Source organism: Hemiscyllium ocellatum, chromosome 42 (genome assembly GCF_020745735.1).
Source record: "Hemiscyllium ocellatum isolate sHemOce1 chromosome 42, sHemOce1.pat.X.cur, whole genome shotgun sequence".
NCBI classification, from domain to species: domain Eukaryota; kingdom Metazoa; phylum Chordata; class Chondrichthyes; order Orectolobiformes; family Hemiscylliidae; genus Hemiscyllium; species Hemiscyllium ocellatum.
The window spans coordinates 25,165,977-25,184,077 of NC_083442.1; the positions used below are offsets into that span (position 1 = coordinate 25,165,977).

At 43.0% G+C, this 18,101-nt stretch overlaps 1 protein-coding gene across 1 annotated transcript in view; it reads left to right on the forward strand.

The window, feature by feature from the left end:
• LOC132834642 (protein mono-ADP-ribosyltransferase PARP6-like) overlaps positions 1-18,101 on the forward strand; it is a 174,554-nt gene that overhangs the window by 111,713 nt on the left and 44,740 nt on the right. The window contains exons 10-15 of the mRNA XM_060853543.1: positions 34-183; positions 1,212-1,362; positions 3,915-3,968; positions 10,296-10,391; positions 12,922-13,014; positions 17,267-17,392. Coding sequence (XP_060709526.1) covers positions 34-183; positions 1,212-1,362; positions 3,915-3,968; positions 10,296-10,391; positions 12,922-13,014; positions 17,267-17,392 — 670 coding nt within the window. The remainder of the gene's footprint in view (positions 1-33; positions 184-1,211; positions 1,363-3,914; positions 3,969-10,295; positions 10,392-12,921; positions 13,015-17,266; positions 17,393-18,101) is intronic.

The window sequence follows — 18,101 nt, forward strand, 5'->3', positions numbered from 1 at the left end:
TCAGTCAGTGTCCTTTGTTGGTCCTTTTTTCAGAATCTTAGGAATGTTCACATCTCAACAGTGGAAGCACCTAAGCAACGATTTCCTGAAACGCCAACAAGAGAAGAGGCAGAGCTGGTTCAAGTCGAGCAGTCGAGTGAAGAAATTCCGATCTGGGCTCAGCATCTTCTCGTCAATCCCAAAGTAAGGGGAATCGCGGGCTAGGTGCAAAAATGATAGTGTTAAGGGCAGCATCGTGTGATTCTCGATAGAGAAAGGTGACCAACCATAAATGCTTCGAAGTGTCATCACTTGGCTGCCTAGCCACTGAGATATCTTACCTTTTTCCCAATCTCCAAATGTATTTAGGACTAACGTAGGAAAGTGTTTGAAGAAAATGGACTTTAAAAAAACAAATTAAGTGTTGATTTCTCTGCTTGCAACAGCTTCTAGGGCCCTAATCTTTAATCCTGGGAGTTTCCAGGAAAATCTCTGAAGGGTGGCTACCTGCAATCGGGTATTTAAAAATATACGATTCCATTAATTAACATAGGTAAGTGTTGCCAATAAATGCTGACCCAGCCAGACTTGCTGACATCCCGTAAGAGAATGGAAAAGTAGGAAGAGTTCTTCTTGGGTAGAATCCTTTCTTCTCAGCCGGTGGCCTGTGGTTCGAGACTCAATCTAGGATTTGATGGAGGCGAGAGGTGCATTCATGACAGATCCCAATCATTAATGTGCAAGTCCTGCCAACATATTAGTGGTAGGGCTGGGAATGTCTTCTAGTCAGCTATACTCAGTCTGGTGTGGCACCTTTCCCACGATGGTCTCTGATGGTAGTTGACGGCCTGGTCTAAGTAAAATGAGTGTCAGAAATAACCATTGCTGCCTCTGTCCCATGCAATTCTAGATATGGGAAGAGACTCAAAAAGAAATGATAGAGTCTGTTCCATACTAAAAAACAATTTGGTGAAAATCCTACTAATACTGAACTGGTGACTTCCTTCTGTCGGAGCATAAAATATTGCCATTGCTGATTGGGTCATTGATGGGTGATTAACGCCATGGACAGCTAGTTCGCAATTGCCAATGAAAAGCGAAATGTAGATCTTATCCTCTGGTGACAAAATGATGCAGAAAAAGGTCATTCGGGCCATTGTGCCTGTACCGGCAGCTCAGTGTTTGTATCTTCCTGCCAACTGATTAAACAATCTCTCCACCTCTTGTTCCAGATCTCCAAGTTTTCCCCTCATTCAGGACTCCATGCTGAAGAGCAAACTCGGGGTGCCAGATCTCCGAGTCAATCGCATCATTAATCGTTCCATCTCTTGCACCATGAAATCGCCCAAAGTGGAACTCCTTGGAATCCCCTCGGCTAATCAGGCAAGTTCCCCCCCAACCCTCCCTCACCACCTCTGTAATGTAAAGTCAAAATGAAGTTACCACAGCTCAAGAGGAGTATAGGGCTGCCGTCTCATTAGAGAGTGTTATGGAGCAGAGCAAACCACCTCAAAATATATTTAAAGAGGTAGCCTATACCGTAATGTTTTCTTATTTTAAAGGTAAATGTGAGATGTTGCATTTCAATTGGTCAAACTACCAGATTTAAAGTAAAACACATTTTATTCATCCACTATAGTTAAAATACAATGAACAAAGAACTAAGAAAATTACAGTGCAGAAACAGGCCCTACACCCTCTAAACCTGTTGCCTGTTTCCTAAGGGTCTGTATCCCTTTTCTCCCTGCCCATTCATGCATCCATCCAGAATGAAAGAAAGAGGAATTTGGGATAACTTAGCACTGTTGGAAAATTTGGTAACTGTGACTAATTAACTGTTCCAATATAGTAACATCCCATAACCCCTTGGCAAAAAGACACATTCAGGAACCAGATTATCTCACGTGCAATTCCCATAACAGGCATAGATTTGGTTGTAAATGAGAGAGGGAAAAAATTAGCTTTCACTTCTGCAAGGTCCCCAATAGCAACTGCTGAGAGCTCAAGCTAAAAATCCTGGATCTGTGAGAGCTCGACCACACCCATTCAGGCTGCTTCTATTGTTCCAACTTTGAAAAATTCACCCAAGGCCTCACAAATTGGTTACCTTCTCATAGACTGCTCGTTTTCTGGCCCCCAATCTCTTTCTACAAGAAACCAGGACAAAACGCACCTCTGAAAGCTACAGTATCATCAGAAGAGAGATGACTGATGATGAGTTTAAACTGAGGGTCAATGTGCTTAAGGCAAGGGGAGAGGTTGAGAAGGTGGGATTTTCATGGTAACCTCAGGATTTGAGCCTATACTGTTGACATCATTCTGCATCACAAGCCAGCTCTCCAGCCAATGTATAAATTATCTACAACTGCTGGCTCGTTTAAGTAGATGGGCAATGCATTTATACAACCTGGATAACTCAAAGCTTTTCACAGTTTATGACAAACAATGCTAAACCATTTGAATTGTGTTCATTTTAAGGTGAAAGGCACTCCCAAATGATGATTATGTCTCAGTACAGATTGTTCAGAGTGACAGTGACCAACAATGATAAATCATTCAACAATGAATTATATTCCACAATTCTCACTATATTCTCCCAGTAGAATAGCTGAGTGGTGTGGTGGCTCAGTGGTTAGCACTGCTGCCTCACAGCACGAGGACCCAGTCTGAGGTGACTGTCTGTGTGGAGTTTGCACATCCTCCCTGTGTCTATGCAGGTTTCCTTCAGGTGGTCGGGTTTTCTCCCACAGTCCAAAGAAGTGCCTGTTAGGTGGATTGGCCATGCTAAATTGCCCCATAGTGCTAGGTGCGTTAGTCAGAGGGAATTGGGCTTGGGTGGGTTACTCTTCAGAGGGTCAGTGTGGACTTGTTGGGCCAAATGGCCTGTTTCCACACTGTAGCGAATCTAATCTTAAATACTTGGATTCTCCTTGCTCTGTTCCATCACTGTGGAAAACAGTTGTGATACGCCAAAGGAGAATTGCGCATGGTCAAAATGCATTTCTGTGTGTCTGTGAGCTTATAACTTATTTTACAGTTCAGCAAGAATCCAATTTAAAAAAAAAAGCAAAAGTAAATCTGAAACAAACCCAGAGATGCTAAAGCAGCTCAGCAGGTCTGCCAGCATCTGTGGAGAGAGAATCAGAGATAACATTAGAGTCCTATGGAACTCTTCTTCAGAGCAGGCTGTTGTACTGAGTCAGAATTTTCTGAGCTGAGGCAAATGGGATTACAGTGACATAGCAGCGATGTCACTGGATTAGAAATCCAATAGCCTCATACTGTGGGTTCAAATCCCATCATGGCAGTTTATGCAATTTGAATTTGATGAATAATTCTGAAATTGAACACAAGTCTCAGGAATGGTCACCATAACAACTATCATTGACTGTTGAAAAAACAAACTACCTGTTTCACTATTGATCCTTGGTAAAATCTGCTTGTCCTGACCCTGGTCTGGCCTACGTGTAACTCCAGGCAATGTAGTTGACTCTTAACTGCCCTCTGAAATGGCTCAGTAACTCTCTGGGTTGAGGAGGTGATAGCCTAGTGGCATTACTGCTTACTTTCATTCTAGTGATAATGTTCTAGAGACCTGGCTTCAAATCCCAACATGATAGAAATCTGGAATTAAGAGGTTAATGATGACCATAAAACTCTTGCCAATTATTGCGAAACTTCACTGATGACCTTTTTGTGGTGTTCTTACCTGGTCTGACCTACATGTGACCCCAGACCCACAGCAATGTGGTTGGCGATTAGGGATGGGCAATAAATGTTAGCCCAGTCAGCAATGCCCATGTTCTGTGAATGCAAAACTGATACTGGCGTTGTTGGTGATGCCCACATCCAATTGTTGCATTTATGGTTAATTTATAAAACATAAATTACTTCATTTGCTGAATCTGTTACAAATTTTATCTATTTATCCACAGGCTGGGAGCCACTGCAAGAACATTCCAACATTAGAGTATGGCTTTCTTGTACAGGTAAACTCTGAGAAAATTGTGGCACTAATAGTCAATAATGACAACAAATGAATGATTTCTTTTCAAAAACGTTAGCCAATTATAATAAGACCATAAGAAATAAGATGAAGTCTCTAAAGCCTGCTCTGCTATTCAGTAAGATCATGACTGAACTGACGTTCCTCAGGCCCATTTTTCTGCACTTTCCCCGTAACCTTTGGTCCTTCTACTGTCCAAGAATTTATCTATCTCAGCTTTATGGATACTTCTTTCCTGTCAGCTCCTTCTCCTTCAAACCCTTGCATCGAATCCCATCTTCCCAAGTTATTCTCCTTTCCGTGGATTTCGTCTACCTCCTCAATGCCTTATGAAGACATCTGTTCATGAATGCTATGAAACAGAATTAAGAGGAAACCTATGTGTAATAATAATGGAGCTCCAAACATAAATTATAATTGCAAATGAAGTGTCAATCTGTTGAGCCGTCTCTCAGCCAGTTAAACTGAGGCAGGGCAGGACTTAGAACAAGCTGTCTATTTACTGAGCAAATTACGTCTGTTTAAAAGAGTCTTTATGTACTACAAACAGAGCTCATGATCAAAATTATGACAAAGTCTTCCGATTTTAGGGGCAGAACAGTGACTCAGTGGTTAGCACTGCTGCTACACAGCGTCAGGGACCCAGGTTCAATTCCCACCTCGGGTGCCTGGCTGTGTGGAGTTTGCACGTTGTCCCCATCTCTGCATGGGTTTCCTCCGGGTGCTCCGGTTTCCTCCCACAATCCAAAGATGTGCACGTCAGGTGAATTGGCCATGCGAAATTGCCCATAGCGTTAGGTGCATTAGTCAGGGGTAAATATGAGGTAGTAGAATGTGTCTGGGTGGATAACTCTTTGGAGGGTCGGTGTGGACTTGTTGGACTGTAGGGAAATTATTCTAAATTAATTAAAAAAGGAAAAAGTTGCAGAAAGTTGATTCCCTGATTAAAGATCTGTCTATCTCAGCCTTGAATTTAGTTAATGGAGGACAATTACCTAATACAAAATTATGTACAGGTGTCCCCCTCTATCTGAAAGTAGAACGTTTGTAAGCCGAAATGGTGTAAAGCGAAAGAACAATTACCGTTAGTTTATATTGCAAAAATCTTTCCGTGTTCCCAGACCCCAAAAAAATCTATCAAATCATACCAAATAACACGTAAAATCTAAAATAACACAAACATATAGTAAAGGGCATTGGAGGTTGGGGTAGTGGAAGATACAGGATACCTTAGGATACATCTTGCCAACAGAGGTTCAAAATAAATGGAGATAAAGCACAAATGCTCACAGACACAGGTCAAAGCTGTGGTGGCTTGATGCTGAGTGTAGTTTCCGGGGAAGGCACTTGGTGACGCCATTCTCACTGAGCACACTTTTTTGTAAAAGTGAAGATCCTCTTTTGGTTAGTGAACACAGGGTTGAAAGTAAGTCTTTTGTAAAAGTGACTTGGCGTAAAGCGAACTTTTAAAAAGTGGGGAATACTTGTATTTCAAATAAATCCCAGTTCATAAGGATCTAGGAGCAGAAGTGGGCCTTTCAACCTATCAAGTCTTCTCTGTCTATCAATAAAGTCATGGCTGATTTGATAATTCTCAACAATCCATTGCCAATTGTCAGGAAAAACCATTCTGGCTCACTAAGTCCATTAGCAAAGGAGACTGTCATCCTTACCTGATCTGGCCTACATGTGGCTCCAGATCCACAGCAATGTGGCTGACTCTTAACTGCCCTCTGGGCAATTAGGGATGGGCAATAAATGCTGACTTAGCCAGTAATGCACTCATCCCATGAATGAATACTCCACTCTCCTGTCTTTTCTGTTTAACACGTAATTCCCTTATTGATTCCCTGATTAAAGATCTGTCTATCTCAGCCTTGAATTTAGTTAATGGCTCAGCTTCAAGAGTCCACTATGGTAAAGAGTTGCACAGATTCACTAGCTTCAGCGAAAAAATATCTCCACATCTCTGTCTTAAATATATGACTCCTTATTCAGACTTTATGCCTTCTTCACCTAGATTGTCTGACAAAGGGAAACAAACTTTCCGCATCTACCCTTTCAAGCCCCCTCAGAATTTTGGATGTTTCAATAAGGCCACCTTGAATTCTTCTAATTTCCAATGAATATCAGCTCAAACTACTCAACTTCGCCTCATAGGACTGTCCCTCCATACTTGATATCAGACTGGTGAACATTCTCCGGATTCCCACTAGTGCCAGGATATTTTTCCTTAGATAAAGGACCTAAAACCGTCCATTGTATCCAGCTGTGGTTTGACTAGTGTCTTGTATAGTTTTAACAAAACCTCCCTAATTCTATAGCTGGCAGTGTGGTGCTAGAAAAACACAGCTGGTCAGGCAGCATCCAAAGAGCAGAGAATTGACTGTCAACCATAAACTCTTCATAGACTTTCTCCCTATTTCTATACTCCATTCCCTTTGAAATAAAGGTCAACATCCCATTTGCTCTCCCTATTACCCAATGAAGTTTAATGGGGACTGCTAAACCCCTCTGTTTAGTCATGGTGTAGGGATGCCAGTGTTGGACAGGAGTGGACAAAGTCAAAAGTCACACGACATCAGGTTATAGTCCAACAAGTTTATTTGAAATCACAAGTTTTATGAGTGCTGCTCCTTTGTCACAGAGGGGCAGTGCTCTGAAAGTTCATGATCTCAAATAAACCTGTTGAACCATTACCTGGTGTCATGTGACTTCTGACTCTGTCCCTCTGATTAGAACAGTTCTTTATAATAATATGGTCTTTAGGCATGACTGCTGGAGAAATTACCCAACCGTCTCCATTCCAGTCTGACTTTGTGAAATATCCTAGTCAAGATGACTGTTCTTTGGGCATCTTATGAGGAAGCTGTGTCCGCATTTTGAGACTGTTATGAGGAAAGGAAGGACTCTTGGCCACAAAGAAAACAATTCAAAAATCAAAGTAGTAAAATCCTCAAGAATACAGTGAGTTTGTTGTGGGTAAATCAGCACAAGTTACATTTAATTCAGCTACATATTAAGAAATCTCATAGACAATCAAATATTGAAGCAATAATTTAATTTTTATTGCATGTAGCTACCTAAATAAGACCCCCTCATGTAAGTAAGTTAAGTTTCATGACCCAACTTGGCTATTTCTCAATTAATGATGGAATCTGGCCAAGACTTTACAAGCAGTGTCTGTCTCTAGAAGCATCTTTATGTAGTGTTCTTCGAAGTTCTGCTATTGACTAGTTTTGGTGTTGGATTCTTGTGCAATTTTCATTTTTTCAAGTTTGTGGTGTGACATTATTGATAATTCAATGGCTTCTTTCATTTCCAATATTTATTATTTTCCTGAGGACCTCACATCTGTAGCTTACCTACTTATCAGAAGTAGCTCCTCTGTTCCTTTTACATTTGGAGTTAGCTGTCGGTTTAAAACTCAGTCTTCCCTGCAATTAACTCTATAAATTCTTCTACAGGGAAATCCTTGTCCTTTGTGGTAATACCACATCCAGTTTATTAAGCAATTTTGTTTCTGTAAACATGCCAAGACATGGCTCATTGCTTTCAGTCTCAATGTTACAGCTTGTCTTTGATCCTTTCCTCTCTAGAAACCGCTTACTCCAGACAGAGATATTTGCTGATTCTTTCTGTGTGTAACAGTTTATCTTTTGTTGGTTCATTCAATCAATGCATAGTTATTAAAGCTGTGAAGTTTATATTGTCACAAGTTCAAGGTGTCGGTTGCAATGTGGTGACTGTGCAATTTATGCCTTTGACTTTGGACATGCAAAGATGTTGCACTTAGCACAAGCTTCTCCTGCCACACTCTAGATGGTGCTCGTTATAGATAGAAAACACTCTCAATAAAATGTTGTGCTATGGTTTCAGGACCCTGGAGCAACCTCGAGATGATGTTGCATATCATGGAGTATAAATAGCACAGTCTGGGTGGAGTTTGAATGTTCTACAAGGCAAGTTGAAAACACATTGACATGGACACAAGGAGAAGATAGATTAGTCCTTAACCAGTATCATGATAAATCAAGTCCTCAGCAGAGGCCTCACCTTCATTCCCCTACGCTCTCGGATTAACGAGTTCAACACGCGGCGAGACAATGAACAATTCTTCCGCCGCCTTCGCCTCCGTGCCTACTTCTTCAACCAAGATTCTCGCCCACCCTCTGACGACCCCTTCTCCCGCCTCCAACACACCCCATCCGCCTGGACACCACGTGCTGGCCTCTTACCCGCCCTCGATCTCTTTATAGCCGACTGCCGCCGTGACATTAATCGCCTCAACCTGTCCACCCCTCTCACCCACTCCAACCTCTCACCCTCGGAACGTGCAGCCCTCCACTCCCTCCGCTCCAACCCCAACCTTACCATCAAACCAGCAGACAAGGAAAGCATGGTAGTAGTTTGGCGCACCGACCTTTACACCGCTGACGCTAAACGCCAGCTCGCTGACACCTCCTCCTACTGCCCCCTTGACCATGACCCCACCTCCCACCACCAAACCATCATCTCCCAGACCATACATAACCTCATCACCTCAGGGAATCTCCCATCCACCGCCTCCAACCTCATAGTCCCACAACCCTGCACCGCCCGTTTCTACCTCCTGCCCAAAATCCACAAACCTGACTGCCCCGGCCGACCATTCCTGAAGAAGGGCTTATGCCCGAAACGTCGAATCTCCTGTTCCTTGGATGCTGCCTGACCTGCTGCGCTTTTCCAGCAACACATTTTCAGCTCTGATCTCCAGTATCTGCAGACCTCACTTTCTCCTCATGATAAATCAAGACCTGGTATACCTATGATTACCATGGATGATAATATTTACTACTAATGTGTAACAAATAGCATTTGAAAGCCTAATTCTGAAGACATTTCTTGACTTTATCCTCTCCTCAAATAATCTGTCTTGAACTCAAACTCATTGTGTGGCATTGAACCACACATTACAGACAAAAAAGGGAAAACCAGCCATTTGACTGGGAGATTGAGATTTACAATTGCACTTAACATTCAGTAATTCTTATACATAACTTCAATTCTACTCAATGAAAGTTCAGGAGTTATCAAACTAAATATCACAGTTGTTCTTCAGACCAAACTATAGTTAGCTTTATATTTAGAACTTGATAATGCTGCTCTAGCATGTATCTGCCTTAACTGTATGGTAGGTATAGTGTGCATTAACTGTATGGTAGGTATAGTGTGCATTAACTGTATGGTAGATACAGTAATTGTCACCAGGTCAGCCAGGTGGACCTCATAGAATAGGAGTTCCCTGACTGGGGCTGTTAACTTGGTTCAATCAGGGGGCCCTGACTGACCGATATAAACAGGAGAGTCGGGGGTTCTGCTCATGCTGAGAGCCAGCTCTGGGGAAGCCGGACCAGTGTCAGTGCTATGCATGGGTAAATAAGGGGTGACTTGATGACGGGATACCAGTCTCTGTGGAGATATTTCAGACGCTGTTGTTTAAGTTTTAGTGCATTAGGAGAAAGGATTATTCTCAACACTGTGTGTGTGTCACTGTTTCTTTAATGCATTTGAAGAGAAAATACTGAAAACATGTTGTGACATTTACAGATCGAAGCACTTCCCCATGTAACATCCGCCCTTTTAAATGTCAATGGGGACAAAATTCTTCCCTTTTAGCCCAGTTTGGGTGTCTTATCCACCTTCCCATTGCACATGACGTGAGAAACAAGGTCCAGAGAATGGCTCCTCCTGCTAACTATTGCCTGTGGCGCTCCCTGCTCTGCCAAACGCACGTCGGATTTAATTGGGACTAATTTCATGTCTCTGTACTGTTCCCTGTGCAGCCAACTGTTCAAATCCCAAGAAAGTTTGACCAATTTACAAGAATGCCTTGAGTGATCGATGGCCTGAGGTCACATTGGAACTCAGCTGTCATGTCGCTTTAGCTATGAATCACTTGTTTAGTGCTTCAGCTCAACCGATGCTGGAATGTAACCAGAAGTGATCGTCAATGTTTTTAGTATTGTACGGAAAACTACGAAAGGGAATTGGATACACATACAATGGTAAACTTATCAGGGCTGTGGGAAAAGAGCGTTGGTGGTGGAATTAACTGAATAACTCTCTCAAAGCCAAACCCAAATATAATTAGCTGAATGGCCTATTATCCTATTCTCCTTCCACATGTATATCTCCACACTGTCCTGCAGCTATGAAACACACACACACATGGAATCCAGGTCATAATTCTCTTTCAAAGGAATGACAAGCTCACAAAGCCTAAACACACTTAACTGTAGACATATTCATGTGTTTCTCACTGTTCTAGACCATGAAGTATGCAGAGCAGAGGATTCCCACTCTGAATGAATACTGTGTTGTGTGTGACGAGCAGCATGTCTTCCAGAACGGGTCAATGTTGAAGGTAAGCACAACTGTATCATCTTTGCAGTCAGGGGAACATGTCTTGGAATGTCATTTACTTCAGTGGACACAGAATGGGATCATGGAACAGTGACCAATATTCCCATGCAGCAACTTTGTAATCTTGGCTGGGTTACCAGGTCAAAGAATGACATTGCTGCATTGAATGGAGTCAGCTTTTACGAGGGGGCATAGCTTTAAATTAAGGGGTGGTAGGTATAGGACAGATGTTAGGGGTAGATTCTTTACTCAGCGAGTCGTGAGTTCATGGAATGCCCTGCCAGTAGCAGTGGTGGACTCTCCCTCTTTATGGGCATTTAAACGGGCATTGGATAGGCATATGGAGGAAAGTGGGCTAGTGTAGGTTAGGTGGGCTTGGATCGGCGCAACATTGAGGGCTGAAGGGCCTGTACTGCGTTGTATTTTTCTAAGTTCTATGTTCTATGAATATTTGCCATTTGTCTTTTAACAGGGGAGGATAAAATGAATGGGAGGTCATCATTTCAGAGATTACTCCAGGAAAACACTGGCCAAAACTCAGGAATCGGATGCAGGAAATGTTGTCAGATTTAAGCTTTTTTCGATTTCTTTCATTTCCAAAGTATTTCTCTACTTAAAAGTTTGTATACTCTGAGAACAGAGTTGAGGAGAAACTTCTTCACCCAGAGAGTGGTGGATAAATGGAATGCTCTGCCCCAGAAGGCAGTGGAGACCATGTCACTGGATATTTTCAAGAAAGAGATGGATAGATCTCTTAAAGATAGTGGAATCAAGGGTTATGGGGATAAGGCAGGAACAGGATACTGATTGTGGATGATCAGCCATGATCATAATGACTGATGGTGCTGGTTCGAAGGGCCGAATGGCCTACTTCTGCACCTATTGTCTATTGTCTACAAACAGGTTCTACCCCACTGTTATTAAACTTCTGAATGAACCTCTCAAATTTTAAACTGAATGTTGATCTCGCTGATTTATATGTTCTGATTTGCATGTCTTAGAAACAGGACCAAGAAAAGGTCTATCCAGCTTGGTCCTGAAATTTTCAATTGACTTCAAGAGTTTTCTGTATTCATGAACTCCTTTCCTGGCAGTTCCTTCTCAATGCTCACTCAAATAACCAGCTGAACTTCGTCAGAAGCCAATCTTCCTGCATCTACTTTTCTTGATGTTATTAAAATCATGACAATAATCTAGCAATTGGTTCATCCCAGCCATCTGTACCTCAGTCCGTTACTTCTGAAGACCTTAGGAAACATAAATGTCAGGCATTTGATCTGGACAAATTGTGTTAAACAAAAGACTTTGCATTTATAGAGAACCTCTCACAACATTAAGACATGAGAGTGGTCCAGGTACATAACTCTTTGAAGGTTGTACCATGTGGAAACAAGGTGGTTCAGAAGGCATTTAGCACACTTGCCTTCATTGGTCAGACCATTGATTATAGGGTATTAGGAGGCCATGTTGAAGTTGTAAAAATGTTGATGAGGCCTCTTCTGGAGTAATGTGTCCAATTTTGGTCGCCCTGTTATAGGAAGGATATCATTAAGCCAGAGAGGGATCACAATGTTGATGGGAGTGCAGGGTTTGAGTTATAAGGGGAGGCTGGATAGGATGAGATGTATGTTTCCTGGAGGATAGGAGATTGAGGGGTGACCTCACAGAGGTTTATAAAATCATGAGGGGCATAGACATGGTGAATAGCAAGGGTCTTTTCCTCAGGGTGGGTAATTTCAAGACTCGGGGGAATATTTTTAAGGTGAGTGGAGAAAGATTTAAAAAGGGCGTGAGGGGCAACATTTTTGCGCAAAAGTAGTTTGTGTGTGGAATGAACTTCCAGAGGAAGTGGGTACAGTTATTATGCTTAAAAGACATAAATACATGAATAGAAAATGTTTGGAGGGATATGGGCCAAGCGCAGGCAAGTGGGACTAGTTTAGTTTGGGATTATAGTCGGCATGGGCTGGTTGGACCAAAGGGTCTGTTTCTGTGCTGTATGACTCTATGACTCTTGACTAGTTTTGGAGTGTGAGCTGAAAATGTGTTGCTGGAAAAGCGCAACAGGTCAGGCAGCATCCAAGGAACAGGAAATTCGACGTTTCGTGCATAAGGCCTTCTTTTTTCAGTTTTGGAGTGTGGTCACTATTGTCATGTAGGAAGCACATGGTTAGTACATGGCAAGTTCTACAAATATCATGGTGTTAGTGATCAAATAAACATTTTCAGTTGCATACTTGGAGATGATCTTGGTCCGAAAACTGAATAGTGTTCTTGTTCTTTGGAGAAACAGTCTTTCACTCAGAGAGGGCAAACAGTGCAGCATTCCTTCAGTACTGCATTGGGAGGGTCAGCCTAGATTTTGTCAGGGAGTCTCTGGGGTGGGAGTTGAACTCTCAACCTCCTGGTGTTAGGATACTAACATTAAACCTGGCTGAGATATAAGTGCATGAGGTCCTGATGCTTGTGTCACCTGCTGCTTGAATTTCAGAGGCTTGACAATTTTCATTCTTTACTTCACTCTCGCCCAGCCTGCAGTTTGTACTCGGGAACTATGTGTTTTCTCATTCTACACATTGGGAGTGATGTCTGGAGCAGCGGAAGAAGTTGCCACTGGAGCAGAGGTAAGTAAGACAGGATTTGCCTGAAGCTAATCAACTTAACAACAACAACAACTCATATTTGCTTGAGGACTTTAATATCTCAGGATGCAACACAGGAATATTTAAAAAAAAACAAGGTATGATACTAAGCCACGTGAACGATTTGATCAGATTACAAGACCTTTGGACATAGATGTGGCTTTTACATGTCACACCTGAAGAATGTGAGATGGGAGGCAGAGAGGTGTAGGGAGACAATTCCTGAAGCCTGGACGACAGAGGTTGCGGCCACCAATGGTGGAATGATTAACACAGAGAATTCTGGAGAAACTCAGCTGGTCTGACAGCATCCGTGGAGAGAGAAAAAAGGGTTAGCGTTTTGAGTCCAATATGACTCAACGGTCAAGGCAGGCAGGGACCAGGTAGGACTAATAAATTAAACTGCATTTATTTCAATGAAAGGGGCCTAACAGGGAAGGCAGATGAACTCAGGGCATGATTAGGAACATGGGACTGAGATATCATAGCAATTACGGAAACATGGCTCAGGGATGGGCAGGACTGGCAGCTGAATGTTCCAGGATACAAATGCTACAGGAAGGATAGAAAGGGAGGCAAAAGAGGAGGGGGAGTGCTATTTTTGATAAGGGATAGCATTACAGCTGTGCTAAGGGAGGATATTCCTGGAAATATATCAAGGGATGTTATTTGGGTGGAACTGAGAAATAAGAAAGGGATGATCACCTTATTGGGATTGTACTATAGACCTCCCAATAGTCAGAGGGAAGTTGAGAAACAAACTTGTAAGGAGATCTCAGCTATCTGTAAGAATAATAGGGTGGTTATGGTAGGGGATTTTAACTTTCCAAACATTGACTGGGACTGCCATAGTGTTAAGGGTTTAGATGGAGAGGAATTTATTAAATGTGTACAAGACAATTTTCTGATTCAGTATGTGGATGTACCTACTAGAGAAGGTGCAAAACTTGGCCTACTCTTGGGAAATAAGGCAGGGCAGGTGATTGAGGTGTCAGTGGGGGAGCACTTTGGGGCCAGTGACCATAATTCTATTCGTTTTAAAATAGTGACGGAAAAGGATAGACCAGATCTAAAAGTTGAAGTTCTAAATTGGAGAAAGGCCAATTTTGACGGTATTAGGCAAGAACTTTCAAAAGCTGTTTGGAGGCAGATGTTCGCAGGTAAAGGGATGGCTAGAAAATGGGAAGCCTTCAGAAATGAGATAGCAAGAATACAGAGAAATTTTTTCCTGTCAGGGTGAAAAGAAAGGCTGGTAGGTATAGGGAATGTTGGATGACTAAAGAAATTGAGGGTTTGATTAAGAAAAAGAAGGAAGCATATGTAAAGTATAGACAGGATAGATTGAGTGAATCCTTCGAAGAGTATAAAGGAAGTAGGAGTATACTTAAGAGGGAAATCAGGAGGGCAAAACGGGGACATGAGATAGCTTTGGCAAATAGAATTAAGGAGAATCCAAAGCGTTTTTATAAATATATTAAGGACAAAAGGGTAACTAGGGAGAGAGTAGGGCCCCTCAAAGATCAGCAAGGCGGCCTTTGTGTGGAGCCACAGAAAATGGAGGAGATACTAAATGAATATTTTGCATCAGTATTTACTGTGGAAAAGGATATGGAAGATATAGACTGTAGGGAAATAGATGGTGACATCCTGTAAAATGTCCAGATTACAGAGGAGGAAGTGCTGGATGTTTTGAAATGGTTAAAGGTGGATAAATCCCCAGGACCTGATCAGGTGTACCCGAGAACTCTGTGGGAAGCTAGAGAAGTGATTATTGGGCCTCTGGCTGAGATATTTGTATCATCGATAGTCACAGGTGCAGTGCCACAAGACTGGAGGGTGGCAAACGTGGTGCCACTGTTTAAGAAGGGTGGTAAGGACAAGCCAGGGAGCTATAGACCAGTGAGCATGACCTCAGTGGTGGGCAAGTTGTTGGAGGGAATCCTGAGGGACAGGATGTACATGTATTTGGAAATGAAAGGACTGATTCAGGATAGTCAACATGGCTTTGTGCGTGGTGGAGGGTTGTTTTTCAGACTGGAGGCCTGTGACCAGTGAAGTGCCACAAGGATCGATGCTGGGCCCTCTACTTTTTGTCATTTACATCAATGATTTGGATGTGAGCATAAGAGGTACAGTTAGTAAGTTTGCAGATGACACCTAAATTGGAGGTGTAGTGGACAGCAAAAAGGGTTACCTCAGATTACAACAGTATCTTGACCAAATGGGCCAATGGGCTGAGAAGTGGCAGGTGGAGTTTAATTCAGCTAAATGAGAGGTGCTGCATTTTGGGAAAGCAAATCTTAGCAGGACTTATACACTTAATGGTAAGGTCCTCGGGAGTGTTGCTGAACAAAGAGACCTTGGAGTGCAGGTTCATAGCTCCTGGATAGTGGAGTCGCACGTAAATAGGATAGTGAAGAAGGCGTTTGGTATGCTTTCCGTTATTGGTCGGAGTATTAAATACAGGAGTTGGGAGGTCATGTTGCGGCTGTACGGGACATTGGTTAGGCCACTGTTGGAGTATTGCGTGCAATTCTGGTCTCCTTCCTATCGGAAAGATATTGTGAAACTTGAAAGCGTTCAGAAAAGATTTACAAGGATGTTGCCAGGGTTGGAGGATCTGAGCTACAGGGAGAGTCTGAACAGGCTGTGGCTGTTTTCCCTGGAGCGTTGGAGGCTGAGGGGTGACCTTGTAGAGGTTTGCAAAATTATGAGGGGCATGGATAGGATAAATAAGCAAAGTCTTTTCCCTGGGGGTGGGGAGTCCAGAACTAGATGGCATAGGTTTAGGGTGAGAGGGGAAAGATATAAAAGAGATCTAAGGGGCAACTTTTTCACGCAGAGGGTGGTATGTATATGGAATGAGCTGCCAGAGGAAGTGGTGGAGGCTAGTACAATTGCAACATTTAAAAGACATCTGGATGGGTATATGAATAGGAAGGGTTTGGAGGGATATGGGCCGGATGCTGGCAGGTGGGACTAGATTGGGTTGGGATATCTGGTCAGCATGGACGGATTGGGCCGAAGGGACTGTTTCCATGCTGTACATCTCTATGACTCTATGACTCCTCAGAACTTGACTTGGGGCTGGTGGTTACAGAGGCTGCACAGAAGGCCAGGCTCGTGGGACTGAAGAGAAAGGTTTGGAATCCAAGCCAGAAACATTTTGCAGAGTCAACTGACTTCAGGCCTTGAAAGGATTCATTTTAAATTGTATTTCCTTGTTAAGCATACTAGAATTATGAGAAGTTGGCATGGATGGGGTTGGGGTGTTTTTGGATTTGATGTGGAATTAAGTGAGTAGTCCTAAAGCAACATTAGTTGGGGGCAGCATTTAATTGGGTGGGGAGGTGGTGGGATGGGACATTCCTGTTTTCCCACCTTTGTCCTTATTAGGTCTGGGGGGTCCTGGTACTGCCAACTGAGGTGCCAGTTAATGCCCAGCATGGGCCTCACCATATTACTTCAGGGATATATTCAGCAGTGGGCAGGGAATTCATCATGCTGGATCAGTGGAAAACAAAGCCTTTTGGGATTGCGGGTGATCTTTGAGGGAATTGCTGCCTCGAAAGTACTTGTCTGATTGCGCGAGCTGGCCATGGGAAATGGGGTGAAAGCTATCAACCTGCCCTTGTGGCTACACATCCCTATAGTTCGAGCCTCGTAACTCCTAACTTGCCTTTACTTAGCTGTGGCCTTGACCATTCTCAATTTTGGAATGTACATTACTAGCAGTGGCCCAGTAAGTAGTAGAGGTAATATGGTGAGGCCACAATTGGAGTATTGTGTGCAGTTCTGGTCATCACATCACAGGCAGGAAATAATTGTTCTGGGGAGAGTGCAAAGACGATTTACTGGCATGTTGCCAGGACTGGAGAATTGTAGCTACAAAGAGAGATTGGAGAGGTTGGGGTTATTTTCCATGGAACAGAGAAGGCTGAGGGGTGACATGGTTGAGGTATACAATGCTGTGAGGGGTTGAGAGATACAGTAGATAGAAGAAGCCTGTTTCCCTTGGCAGAGAGTTCAAAAACCAAGGGTCATAGGTTCAAACTGAGTGGCAGAAAGATTAAAGGGGAGTTTTTTAACAGAGTGGGTGGTGAGTGACTGGAGTTAGTGGTGGAGGCTGAGACCCTACATTCTTTACATATCGCCTTTAGTATGGGATAGGGGCACCCCTTATGCCTTGCTTAATGCTGAGTTCAGGCAATAACAAAGGTTTTGTTTACTCTAGGTGGTGGACCTATTGGTCGCAATGTGTCGAGCTGCTCTGGAGTCTCCAAGGAAGAGCATTATTTTTGAGCCTTACCCTTCTGTTGTGGACCCGAGTGATCCCAAAACCCTTGCGTTCAACCCCAAGGTGAGCTCTTACTAAACAGAAAAGCTCAACGCCAGGCTGGAACCCCATAATTGCTGCTGATCCTATGCAATTGGGTGAATCCTTCTCATTTTTTTCACTTCTGTTGATCCTTCTCTTGCTATAGGTTGGAGTCTTTAGAATTGTGCCCGTTCCAGAAAGATCTCTTTGATCATTTGTTTCATTCTGTCAACCCAGCATGTTTTTCTCTATTTCCCACCACTATTGGATTGATGTTGGGGTGGCATGGTGGCTCAGTGGTTCACTACTGGTCCCTTATAGCACCAGGGACCCAGGTTCAAATCCACGTGTGTGGTTTTCCTCTGGTTGCTCTAGTTTCCTCCCACAGACCAAAGATATGCAGGTTACGGTGGGATTGGCTATGCTCAATTGCCCATAGTGTCCAAGGATGTGCAGGCTAGGTGGACTAGCCATGGGGCTAATGGGGAGTTACAGGAATAGGGTGGGTGTGGAGGGCATGTGTTGGTGTGACCTAATGACCTGCTTCCTCACTGTTGGAATTCTATGTTTCTAATTACAGGTTTGAAGCAGTGTAGAAAAGGGTCATCCCATTCATTGCAATGGCACTGACTGTTCAAATGAGCATTATGACTTAGTGTAATTCTCCAATCTTTCTCCCATAACCTTACAAATTGTTTCTCTTCAAATCATTATCCGATATTCTCTTAAGTACCTCAACTTAACCTGCCTC